Source organism: Musca domestica, unplaced genomic scaffold (genome assembly GCF_030504385.1).
Source record: "Musca domestica strain aabys unplaced genomic scaffold, Musca_domestica.polishedcontigs.V.1.1 2, whole genome shotgun sequence".
NCBI lineage: Eukaryota > Metazoa > Arthropoda > Insecta > Diptera > Muscidae > Musca > Musca domestica.
In genome coordinates, this window is record NW_026712249.1 from 47,082,686 (window position 1) to 47,095,874 (window position 13,189).

The 13,189-nt window shown below is 32.0% G+C and overlaps 1 protein-coding gene across 2 annotated transcripts in view; it reads left to right on the plus strand.

Annotated features, from left to right (window-relative positions):
• LOC101894042 (frequenin-1) overlaps nucleotides 1-11,119 on the plus strand; it is a 139,120-nt gene extending 128,001 nt beyond the window's left edge. For both annotated transcript variants that reach the window (XM_005184524.4, XM_005184525.4), the window contains exon 8: nucleotides 1,816-11,119. In XM_005184524.4, coding sequence (XP_005184581.1) covers nucleotides 1,816-1,983 — 168 coding nt within the window. In that variant the 3' untranslated portion in view covers nucleotides 1,984-11,119. The remainder of the gene's footprint in view (nucleotides 1-1,815) is intronic.
• Nucleotides 11,120-13,189: the final 2,070 nt, after the last annotated feature.

Sequence of the window (13,189 nt, forward strand, 5' to 3'; positions counted from 1 at the left end):
CTGGACAGTTACGAAAGAAGTGTTGTAAAAAACTCTTTCTTGAACAAAATCTTAAATTTGAAGACAATTTTTTAATGACATTATACCCACAGAAAGTGGATATTTAATTAATCAAAAAATCTTGAGTTAGATATTTTTCACGAATTTTCTGACCAAAACTTCGACTTCGACTAAAAGAAGGGTTTTTTAATTTTTTTTTTCAATTTTGAAAGAATATTTAAAGAGTGAGATAAAAACTGCAACTAAGTCAAACGCCATAATTTTTATGTTTTAATTTTAAATTTTATTGAATGAAAGCAAAACATGTCGGAAGTAGCATCAAATTTTAGAACAAGTTTAGAATTTGTTCAAAGTTCGAATTGGTCACCTTTCGCACGAATTGTGGCCTTCAACGCTGCCGGAATGTTGTTCTGCGGTATTTTGGAAAATTCCCGGCAAAGCGCTAGCTTGAGGTGATCGACACTTTGGCATTTTTTAGTGCCAACCTTGCTATCCAAATACTCCAGTTACAATAATCTAACGGATTGGCATCCGGAGATTTTGGTGGCCATTATGCGCTGGAAATGAAGCGAAGAACCTCATTTTGTGCTGAGTCCTGTTGGAATGTCCAATGTCTGCGGTCAAAATGTTTGCGTGCCAAGGCTTTAATAAACCCTCCTTGCTTTCCAAAATACTCCAGACACAATAGTCCAACGGATTGGTATCCGGAGATTTCGGTGGCCATTTTGCGCTAGAAATGCACTTGCACTTTTTGGGATTTCAATGGCTTCATCCCGAGCTCACGAGCGATATGTTCAGCTCACGAGCCGTTTTTTGGCCACTGCGACGTGGGTTTCGATCAAGTCGCTTCATTATTTTTCGAACCATTTCTGCTGATGTTGCTGTTTTTACGTCAACTTCCTTGACGTCAGCTACGTTACCAGTATCATGGTAACGATCGATATTACGAGCCACTAAAGAGTTATTCACATTTAAATGCTGGAATGCTCTAACGATAGCCACTTGTGGCTTTCCAGTCAAATATAAAGAAATCACACTATCACGCTTGAATTCCATTCTGGAAAATTCTCACCGAAATGCTTTTGTACGCTTGTAAACTATATAATGAGCTATCACTGGAATAATTTTAACAGCAGTCGGACGAGTGGCTTAGAAATGAAAGCAGTCTGAAGTGAGTTGCAGTTTTTTTATCTCACCCTGCATATCGAAGGATCTTCAGAACCATCTTTGTAGACTTTTCTGGAACTTATTTGTAAAAAATCGTTGATATAATTGTTAAAGTGATCTTCGACCATAAATTGGTTATTTTTCCTGGACTTCGTTCGTAAATGTTGTAAAAAATTATCTTTTTTAAAATTTCTTAAAAAAATCTCAGATTTTTTAATGACTTTGCAAAGGCCTTCCTGGAAAGAATTATAAGTTTGATGTCATTCACGAATTTTCTGACCAACATTTTGGCTATTTTCTATTTAAAGAATCGTCAATGACATTCAGCCAATTATTCTTGGATTTGGAAATAATATTTATTACCTTTTGTTCAGTTTTTGTCTTTTTTCAAAAAACCGACTTATATTTTAAAACTAACTTTTTACTAATATAGAATTACATCTCGACTTTTCGTTATATCTTATTCAGTACAATCTCAATAATTTATAGCGTGAGAATCCCTAGGCCGTTACTTGTCTTATTGATCCTTAAAAATTATTCGGTCCCATTGTGTTAAAAATATATTGAGATTCTACAATATTCTAAAATATATTTATAAAAAAATAATTCCTTTTCTATATTTCTTTTTTACAAAAATCCTGCCTCCAGGGTCAGACGCCACAAACAGATGACGAGAACACGCCCCAGAAACGAGTGGATAAGATCTTCGATCAAATGGATAAAAATCACGATGATCGCTTGACATTAGAGGAGTTCCGTGAGGGTAGTAAAGCTGATCCACGTATAGTTCAGGCGTTAAGTTTAGGTGGTGATTAACCAAAAGAGTCATAGTTTAATTAAACAAAGAATTAAACTGATTAAACAAACAAGAGAAAAAAAAAATGAAACTAAAACCGAACAAATTAAAAAAACCAAAGCCAAAACCACAAACACATTTGCATTATACATAGAGACATTAAAAATAACCCCTGGGCCCCCAGGAAACGCACACCCCCACAGACATAGACACACACACCAAATTACACAATACATTAACAAAAAAAAATAATCAAAATTATTAAAACGAAAAAAAAAAAACACAAATTTCTAGACAAACAACAAAAAAGCTAAACATTTTTTATAGAAACAATTACCAAATGGAATCATAGGTGCCCATTGCAAGGAGGTCAAAAATGTATTGGCAACAACCACCATTAGAAACGGAAACAGGTTTTTTTCCGTGAACGGGGGAAACAGCTGTCAGTAGTTAATGCTTAATGACAAACAATTCACACAGACACACACACACACTGTATAAACAAGAAGTAGAAAAAGAACGATAAAACCCGTAACGTTAAATATAATTAATAAATAAATAAAACTAAATTAAACCACCCACCCAAAATAAATGAATACACAATAACAACCGAAAAAAAAAAAAAAAACAATGAAACCCCACACACACAGGTCGACAGACAGACAAGAGAACTTATTTATACAGTTAGATAATTTTTCTATAAAATAAATATAAAAAAATATATAGAACAAACAAAAAAGTAATAAAGGAAATTTATCGGAAATTACACAATGCAACAGAAATTTTAACTGAGAGCCTGTTTCTATTGTATATGGGTATTCTTGAAGGAAAAAATTTTGGAAATTAAAGAATTGTGAATCCACCATGGCACGTATTGTCGAAAATTATGAAGGAAAAATTCATGATATAATACCCCATACCAGTGTATTAAATTAAACCTGTTTATTGAGCTGGAAAGCCCCTTTTGTAACTCCAAGAACTAAAGCGATAAGATATTAATTTTTTTGTCCAGGCAATTACTTAATTTATTGGAACATATATTTTTGTTAATATTTTGCGAAATTCCTGTCATTCCTGGTAAAATACCTAATCTCTTTCCTGAATTGAAAATTGAGGTACACCTGACGGAAAAAGAGAGTTTCTTCCTGGCAATCCATCCTGTGCAAGATTTCATAATTGGCATACAACATGTCTATATATCAAAACTGACGCCAAATTCGATTTATATGGATTTACACAAGGAGATAAATTAAAAAAGTTATAAAAAAAATGAGGTGCATATGTTGACTCCGTTTCAACTAAAAAAAAAAACAAAAATAACCCAATTAGCGAAAACCTAATTTGGTTAGAAATTGTGGCAGAAACTTTCAAAAACCCAAAATTTGACGGTATCGTTATATGGGAAATATACTAATTAGTGCACCTGAATCGAACAGTTTTTGGAGATCGAACAACAGGAGGAAATAGATGTGTCGACAACCCCAATTGTCAAGTTTCGACTAATTTAATTGGAAATTTTGGAAGAAACCTTCAAAATACCGAAAATCGGGAGGTACTGCTATATAGGGGGGCTATACCTATCAGTGAGAGAGAGCTATCGTTATATGGGGACTATACCTAAACGCAGACACCCATAGCCCATTTTCAATTCCAATCAGCCCAATAAATCTTTGTGACAAATTTCAAACTTCTGATTTCAACAGACTTTAAATTACAGACTACATTGACTTTAAATTTTACGCTGATCAGGAATGTCTATACATACTTTTTGAGGCCTTCTGGGTTGCAAAGGATATGACAAATTATATATACCCTCTATTCTATGGTGAAGGGTATAAAAATATTAATGTTTTATACCCTCCTGTATGAGATGGCGTTTATATTATAATTTTCTTTCCGTTTGCAACATCTCGAATACCTTTATATTGCGTATATTCTTGATCACCATTTAATTGTGAATGGACTTAAGGATGCTTGTCTATCCGTCTATTCAAACCTGGGTGGGGAGCTCAGCGATTTGGTGTTGCCCACAGTATTCCCCACAGAACCATACCCATACAACGTTGCCTTCCGATTTCAAATTTCAATCCGTCTATTCAAATTTGGATGGAGAGCTCTGAGATATGGTGGATGCTTCCCCACAGAACCGTACCTTTTTACATTCCCATATAACGTTGCCTTCCGATATCAATTTCCAAATCATTTTGTTGGAACTTGAAATTTCGGATCCTGATTAGGTATATTTTCTTCTTACCAAAAATGCTCAATGCCAACCCACTATTTGGTATGGCTCCCCTATAGCCTTTCCTCCCGGTTTACGATAGTTGGCAGGTTTGAGAATTAATTTCTGTTAGACCAACATTATCCTGGAAAAAATTTTCTTTATGGATCTAGCATTTGCTATAGCCTCCATAGAATGGTAGCTCCAGATTTTCAGAAACTTGAAGGATTCAGGAAAAAATGTCCACCCTAATAAGATTTTGAATATTTTGTTAGTTAAAGGTAAGCTTTGGTACGTAAATTTTGATACCAAGCTTGAAAGTTTTACTTCAAATATTTTTGGCATATTGTACGTTTTTTTGTATAGCCTATGTTGTCAAAAGTACGAATTTGAATATTTTGGTAATTTAAAGTTGTAGGTATAATTCAAAGGAGTTTGTACCAATACTACATGTTTCCTTGAGGTGAAAAAGGGTACAGTTATGGCACATTATTGTGTGCAATTGTAAAGTTCGGTACAAAGGAGGTCTATTTTTACGATTTTGTTTAATTACGTACGTAAATTTTCCCAAATTGTACTTTTTCGTACTGCAGATTTTATGAAGAGCACAAATTTGTATATTTTGGTGTGAAAGTGTATTTTTTACCTTTTTGTAGGGAAAGAGCCCAATCGTCGATTTTTCCAAAGTGTACTTTTTCTTACAGCTGATTGTATAAGGAGTACCAATGTGTATATTTTGGGGTAAAAGTGTAATTTTTATCTATTTATATATTTTGTACAGAAAGAACTCAATCGTGACAAATCTCCTTCAATCTGAAAAACGTACAGTTTTGTGAACGACTCGGTACAGACAGGAACAAAAGATGGTGATTTTTACAATGTTGTCTTATGACGTATGTACATCGGTAAAATTTGCAAAATTTTGATACCACATGATACGCATTGGAGGATCGCGATATGTCCTCCTTGTGATTATATCTAATTTATTTTAGTACCTATATATTTTCACAAATTCTACTTATGCTGAAAGATTTATTTAGAATTTCGCAGATATTCAGTACATTTTAGTACCAAAAAGTAAAAAAGTATAATGGTCATATCGAACCACTATGTTTATCTCTAACTCGATGGTCAGAATCAATTAGTATATTTTGTACCTTTCTATATTGTCAATTTTGCTATAATAACATTGGAAGAATATTAAGAACCATCTGTCCTCCCCACTTTTTTTCAAGTAGACTAAATTGCATGAAAAATTGAAAGTGCTTTCCGATCGTTCCAAGCTTCTTAGAACTTTTAGCATCTTGGTAGTACGAATTAAGTACGAAAAGTAGTACGAAAATACTACAACCAAAAATGCATGCCTAATTTAATAAATCCAATTCGTTACCAAAAAAGTACATTATTTTGATAGTCTGTGGCTTTTTTTATGTACCCTTAAGGTACATTTTGGAGATTACTGGTGTAGTTCATCATTAGATATACTATCAACCTCTTCCTGATACCTCCACAAGAATGTGACTATATTGCTTACACCTTTGATACACGTTGAGGCTCTAGTTCTCTCGATCGCCAAATAAATAAATATGATTTTATACCATCAAAACTTCGTGAGCTATGTATTTTATGAAAGAGAATGGTCCATACAAACCTTAAAATGTACATCTACATCCCTTTGCTCAAGAATAAAAGTAGTAAAGTACATTTTTGTATCAGTTAGGACTTTTCGTACTCCTATTACAAATTTCCACACAATGGCTGCTCATTCGATTGGGTGTGGCCCCTTTAAAACTGTACCGCAGCCGAATTTAGGATTGAGGTTTTAGTGATATTTTTCGATGGAATTGGCTTCTAATCGCAAATTGCATTCTGGGCAAAAAAACATCCGTACAAAAAACTGTTCATATAGGTACGAATTGTGGTATAGACACTATATAAAGACATATACCGATGTTCAGAATTTAAATGATAGTTGCCACATTTTTCAAAGGAAATTTTCTAAGCGGATACGGTATTGGACCTCGCAACTGGTGCTACATTCTCAGGCACATATTAAATATCAAAATTCTTGTTCGACTTTTATTCCTGCAATTTTGACTCATTTTAGTTCAAATTTTCTCAAAAATTTAACTCATCACATGCTAAATTTAAGAACCCTGTTTCAGCCATGCCTTCGGGGCTTTTTTTATCAGTCGATCACATATAATTCAACACTGAAATGCCATAAGAAACTCTAGTTAAGATTTTTTTATTACATCGTGTAATGCCAAGAAAAAACCATAAACGTCGAACATAAAGGTACGTTTTGTTAGATTAGGTTAACAGCAAATTTAAAAGGGACAATGGTAAAGTAAAATATTTTTAATTGCATCATATTTTTCTTGCTTCACAATACAAAACTACTGCTATCCATTAACGGTTTAATTGCTATACTAAACTACTTTAAAGAATCCCAAAACAAAAAGAAAAAACACAACGCTCCCCATTAAATTTTTGGCCACCCTTATTTTGCTGGGGCGGATGTTAGGGAAATCTGTGAAAAATACCAAAGCAACTTATTACACCAACTTCCGATTGTACTTAGTCTACCTTTAACTCAGCTACTTACTCCATTTATGAAGCTATGAAAAGAAACAAGGGAAAAAATAAGAACAACCGTTTTTTAATACTACCTTACGTGTACTTCCAAAAAAATCTATTAACTTTATTTTATAGAGGCTATTAAGACATTTCTATCAAGAAGGGTGTGGGGGTTGACTAAGTAAGTAAACAAGCTTAACTACCCTTACCCCCCAAAAAATAAAAAAGAAACGCTACAAACACAAACTCTATTATGACACACCTACATTAATACTGGAAACACACACACACGCAAAAGTGGAACACTGAGGGAGGGTTTCAATGCTAGTTAATGGAAATAATTGCAGCTTAGGTCACCTTAGTATTTCGTAGTGAAATTACATATATTTCCCCCCTTTGGGTATACTAATAATAGTGTTTTGAATGGAAGGAAATGGTAGTTTAAGCACTGAGTTTTTTTCGGTAGGGTTTTGGAAAAATTAACCACTTGATTTCTACCCTAAACTATATTATTATTTAAATTGAAGCATACAATACCATGAAATGAGCTTTTTCAGGACGATGGTACTTAGTTTTAAAAAATTGGGGCGAAATAAAATTTTTAAATTTTGAACTTTTTAAAGTATATTTAAGAGAATATCTAATAAGGCCTGTGTCGACGAATTACTCTGTTTCATTTAGGTCGGCCTTTTCGTTCAGATTCAACAAAATTCGTGTAATTTCGTTTTCTAATCTCCCTATAATTTAAAATCTCCCTTAATATAAAATTTGATATAACTTCTCGAAGTAAGCATTTTGGACCCCACAAAGTATGTATTGATCAGCATAAAATGATATGTCAATATAATACTTAACTTCCGTCTGTGTGTCCCTCTACGTAAATTTCTTTGGCTTCCGAATGGAAAAAATGTGTTAAGAATGGTATTTGGCCAAAAATGTCCTTTAAAAGTTAAAGATTTCGTATAACTCCCTTAGAACGGACCACCAGGTATTTGAATGATTTTAGCAATATATTTTTTTGCATAATTTTCTTTTATTTATTTATTTATTTTTTTTTGAGGTCGCAGAGTTACCATCGGCTGGTACACATTTTTGAATTGCCTTTATTAAACGGTAACTCTCGATATTAAATATTGTGGTGATTTAAGCTGATTTTGAACGGAATCATTTTAAATGTTTTATTTAGTGTTCGTAACAACAGAAACTTTCCCATATTCCGATAACTCGGTATTTCGAAGGATATGGCCGAATTAGCTGCAATGTTGTCTTCTCATTGGATCACGATCTGCCAAATTGTTACATTCTAGGTCACATTACGGCATGGGATATTATGTATTTGTGCTTTAATCAGACATTTATAAAAGAAGATATTTAAAAATAAAAAAGCTTCAAGTTCGGCCGGGCCAAACTTTGAATACCCTCCATCACTTGCAACGAATTTGGCCATTTTCAAAAAAATAAAATCCGTAAAAAATTATATACTGTTACAATCTTAAAAATACTGAATACGTTATATTAGGGTCTATACGACCACGTGGACCGGCATCATAAAAATCATCCAAATACCAAATATAAGGAGGTCCTATTATATAGGCCTATACCAAAACATGAACCTGCACAGATAATATTTTGTCATAGGCTGTAGTATCCATTACCAACTTCAAATATTACATTTGAAGCAATTCCGGTGAATAATGTCGCTAAAGTCATTAAAATAACAAATAACGGGAGGTACGGTTATATTAGGACTATACGATGACGTGAACCTGAAGAGACAATTTTCTGTCATAGGCCGTAGTATCCATTACGATCTTCAAATACCAAATTTGAAACAATTTCGCTTAATAATGTCGCTAAAATCATAAAAATACCGAATATCGGGAGGTACTGTTATATGGGGGATACAACAAAACGTGGACCTACATGGCCCAAAATGTATGTTTCGAGGTGTTACAAACGGAGTGACAAACTTAATATACCCTCCCCACTATGGTGGAGTATAAATTACACGAAGAACTAAAATTGTGATTTTTCGGGACATTCTTGAGCACTATAATTGCTGATTTGAAGGAAAAACAATTGTTGAATTGTGAGGGACTCAAACAATAATTTTTTAGAATGATTTTTAAGAAATTTCAGGGAGCAAATTTGGGACTTTCAGGAGACATTCGAAGAGCTATAATTATAAGGTGTTCGGAAATAAATGATAGATTATAAACCGAACATACCGAACCAAATACAAAATGGACTCATAATTCTTTTGGATGATCTTTATAGAATCACATTCTGAGTCGATTTGTGCAAACAGAGTATATGTGCCATTTATTGTCCGATTGAGATGCAATTTTTAGATCCCATATATATCTTCGTCCGATTTCAATTTAATTTGCACCGAATGTGTAACATTCGTCCAAATTTGATGTATTTCGACACATCTGACCGAGTTCGGCTTAAAGTAAATACTTCAAAATCAGAAAATCGGTTCAAATATAGCTATAGCTCCCATATATCTTTTATCCGAATTGGTGTTTCTGAGTCGATTTATGCAAACCAAAACAATGATAATTGGTACCAGATATCAGATACAGCCAGAAATGCCTTTTTTATCGGTTCAGATAAAGCTCCCATATATATCTTAATCCTATTTCAGGTATATAGTTAATATCAAACCAAATGGAGTGGATTATGCCATGTATGACCGAATTCATCCTAGAAGCCAGTACATCAAGTTTGATGAAAATCGGCTCAGATATATCTATAGCTCCCATACAAATTTACCATCCGATTTGGTGTTTAGGTCTCTCACTTTCGTGATATGCCACCGAAACAATCAGATACAGCTAAGAAATACCTCTACCAACCCAAATTGAGGCTATTTCGATATGATAACTTATGATAAACACCCTTGAAAAATGTTATAATATAGTTTAAAGTTATTCCAAAAGTACTCCCAAAAAATGGATATTTGAGGACAACCAAATTGGGGACAACCGATTTTGCAAAAATTTGATCTTGGTGTAGGATATTGTATTTTCATACCCTCCACATGTGCCTTTTTCAAGATATATCCCACATTATTTTACGGAGATGTTTGAAATTTAGTACAATTGCTTGTATTGTATCTAGAATGCTTGGTGTTGAAAATCGGTGCACGTTTTCGTATAGTCACCATAAATGTACCCCCTGATATTCGGTTCTTAATGATTTTAGGCAAATTTCAACACCGAATTATTCCAAATTTTGTATTCCTATTTTTTGCGTTTCAATAATATTTTTCACATGCCACGAATTGTTCCAAATCTTGTATCTAGAGTTTCTAATGGGTTCTACCGTCGATGGAAGAATATTTTCTACATTGGTCCCCCATATAACGGTACCCTTGGTGCTTTAAAAACTTAAACTGCATTCCCAAGATATCCCTGGTACTTGCAGTTTAAAGTGAAATACGTTTGAATATTGAATCCAGAAAACTTTATTTTCAAATGCTTCCTTCCAAGATATTTTTGAATATTTTGTCCATACTACTTCATCAGACCTCTCGAGGAAGAATTTTCTTCAGAAAAAATATTCAGTAGGAACTATATTTATTATAGAACACCTCCTGCCTACAGCGGCACCCTTTGTTATAAAACATTTTGAAGAATTAAGAAAATTGAAGATCCTAGACAAACACTTAGCCGAAATATCAACAATTTGATATTATGTCAAATTTTCAAAACGGTATTGAAGCCCTCATAAATATACGAATCATACACTCAACCTCCAACAAACAGAAAGAAAAAAACAAAACACCAATTTAACAAAGAGATAAACGCTTTTTATTATTGGAGAATATGGGTAAAAAAATAAAAATATTAATAATAAAATTGCAAAAACCAATAATTAAAAATAAAAAAATTAAGAAAATCGGTAATAATATTTACAAATACAAATATTTTAGTTTTAAGTGTTGTTGTTAAGGTGCAATATTATAATTAATGAAACAAAATTTATTAATTGACTATTATTATTAACACAAATCAACAAATTAATTAATTAATAAATTATTGAATGAATGTCTTTTTATTAGTAAAACAATTGAAACCGAAAAAAATAAATAAAAACAATTAACAAGCCAAAACAAAAAAGATTGAAAAATTAATACTAATAAAATCCAAATTTACAGAAAATCGGCTATACAAATTGGCTGAAAATATGCTATTCGCAAATAACTAAAAAATGAAAAAAAAAAAAAATAAAAAACAAATAATACGAAATTTACCACCCTAATATTGGATATTTTTGAAAATGGCACAATGCTTTTGAACAAAATTCTTCTTAACGAACTCATCACAGCATGTTGCGAACTGCTAACCCTGAAAGAGAGGTAAATTTTTTTTCACGCTAAAACCTTTTTGTAAATAAATTTATACTTTTTGCTTACATATATCCTTTTTTTCCAAATTCTAAATGCAAATAAAAAATACTGACTGGCATGTTTTTCTTTCTTTCTTTTTTTACTAAGAATGCATGTTTTATTTTATTTTCCATCTAAAATTTAAAATAAAAAAATTGAATATTCAAAATATAACTGCTTTGAATAACCCTTAAAACAACACATTAAACTTTTTTAAGAAATATACAGAGACTGTTTATTGAGCCGCTGTAAAATAAATTATTCAAAAAAAAAAAAATCATAGATTTCAGGCAAAGATTTTTTCGTTTCACAACATTTTTGAATATTTACACATCACCTTTCATACGATACCTTCCAACAACAACCACTACAAAAACAAAACACAATTTGTCACCCTCACCTTGTTACACATGTGGGTATATCCGAGATACGCACCATTTCCGGGTGTTTGCGTATTTTCAATACATCAACATATATTTTTTTCCTAATATTTATTAACTTTCTTAATCACCATTCTAAAATAATTTCTGTATTTTTATATGTGGATTCAGCTTTCTATATTCCTTCTTTCACAAACCCATGGATATTTACTGTACTTTTCACAAAGGAAAAGAGAAAAACCTTAAATGGAAGAGATGAAACCATAGAAACTGGCCTAGACTCAATCTTTTATTTCGGTATTACTTCCTTTTTCTTTCAAAAAATTACCCAACGGAAAAGTACACTAAAAATTCATGAAAATATTTTTTTTTTATAATTTCTAAGTATTGTAAAAACAATGTAAGCCTACAAATCATGACAATTTTTCATTACTCCAAAAAAAATTGTCAGATATCAATAAAGCTTTTCTTTTCCAATAAATAACTTTCTATGTAACTACATATTTATTTCTTTCTCCACTGTCTATTTCCAATTTTTTTTATATATAAATATGTCTGAATATATAATTAATAATCTTAAAACATACTGTAATAATGATAAAAAAATGAAGTTTTGTTTTATATATATACTTTTAAGTGAATTTATATAAACATGAATAAATAAAACATTTTTTTAAAAACAACTTTCGAACATTCTTGTTGTATGCTTTCAGCTTTTTTCGAATATTATTTGCAATTTTTATAAGAAAAATAATCTTACAAAAGGTGCTTAAATTTTTATCAAGGGCGATTGGCTTCAACAATTAACAATTTTGTTTTTAGTGTCAAGTTCATCATCACATTTAAAAAGAAAAAAATAAAAAAAATTAAATAACATGTCTTTGGCATATTTAAAGCAAACACTCTCAGTGAGATTTAGCGTAAGTACTTAAACATTAATTTTTTTTTTAAATTTTGTCTTTCGAATTTAACTTTTAATGACCTAAGGATATAATAGGCCAAATTCCAATTTTTAATATTTTTCCATAATACTGATTACGAAAAAAAATTTGTTTCAGCTACATGCATCAGCATTTGTGGTTCCTACACAAAATGATTCAAAATGTCAAAGAAACCTTTAAAATACGGCAAGTGTACCGTTACCTTCCTATGGGAGGTATACCAAACAGTGGGAAGGTATATATTGTATTTAGAATGCAAAATCTCTTACAAATTTTAGCCAAAAGCTTTAAAATCCTCAAAAATCGACTGAAAAACAAGAAAGCAAAGGCTAGAGTCGTGCGGGGCCAACCAACAACACTATAAGATGAATAAAAATATATAAATGGACTTTTTATATCCTACAATACTATGTGTTGGAGGTATTATAAGTTCGATTGGGCCAAAAATTATTTAACACCTCCAAAGCTTATGTGGATCTTTCTTTAGGACAGCGGGTAGAATGGACCACTGATTTTGTGTGTCAAAGTACCAATATTTCCATTCTACCGAAACACTGAAAATAACTTACAGGCGAAATCCAAAATACACAAATGACAAACTTTTTGGCATTGTTTATGCTGATTTCTTTGACGAAAATAGCCAAATATCGTAGACAACAAAAAAAAGTGAAGCAAACTCATTTTTTCGATGTCGCTTGAATATGAGTG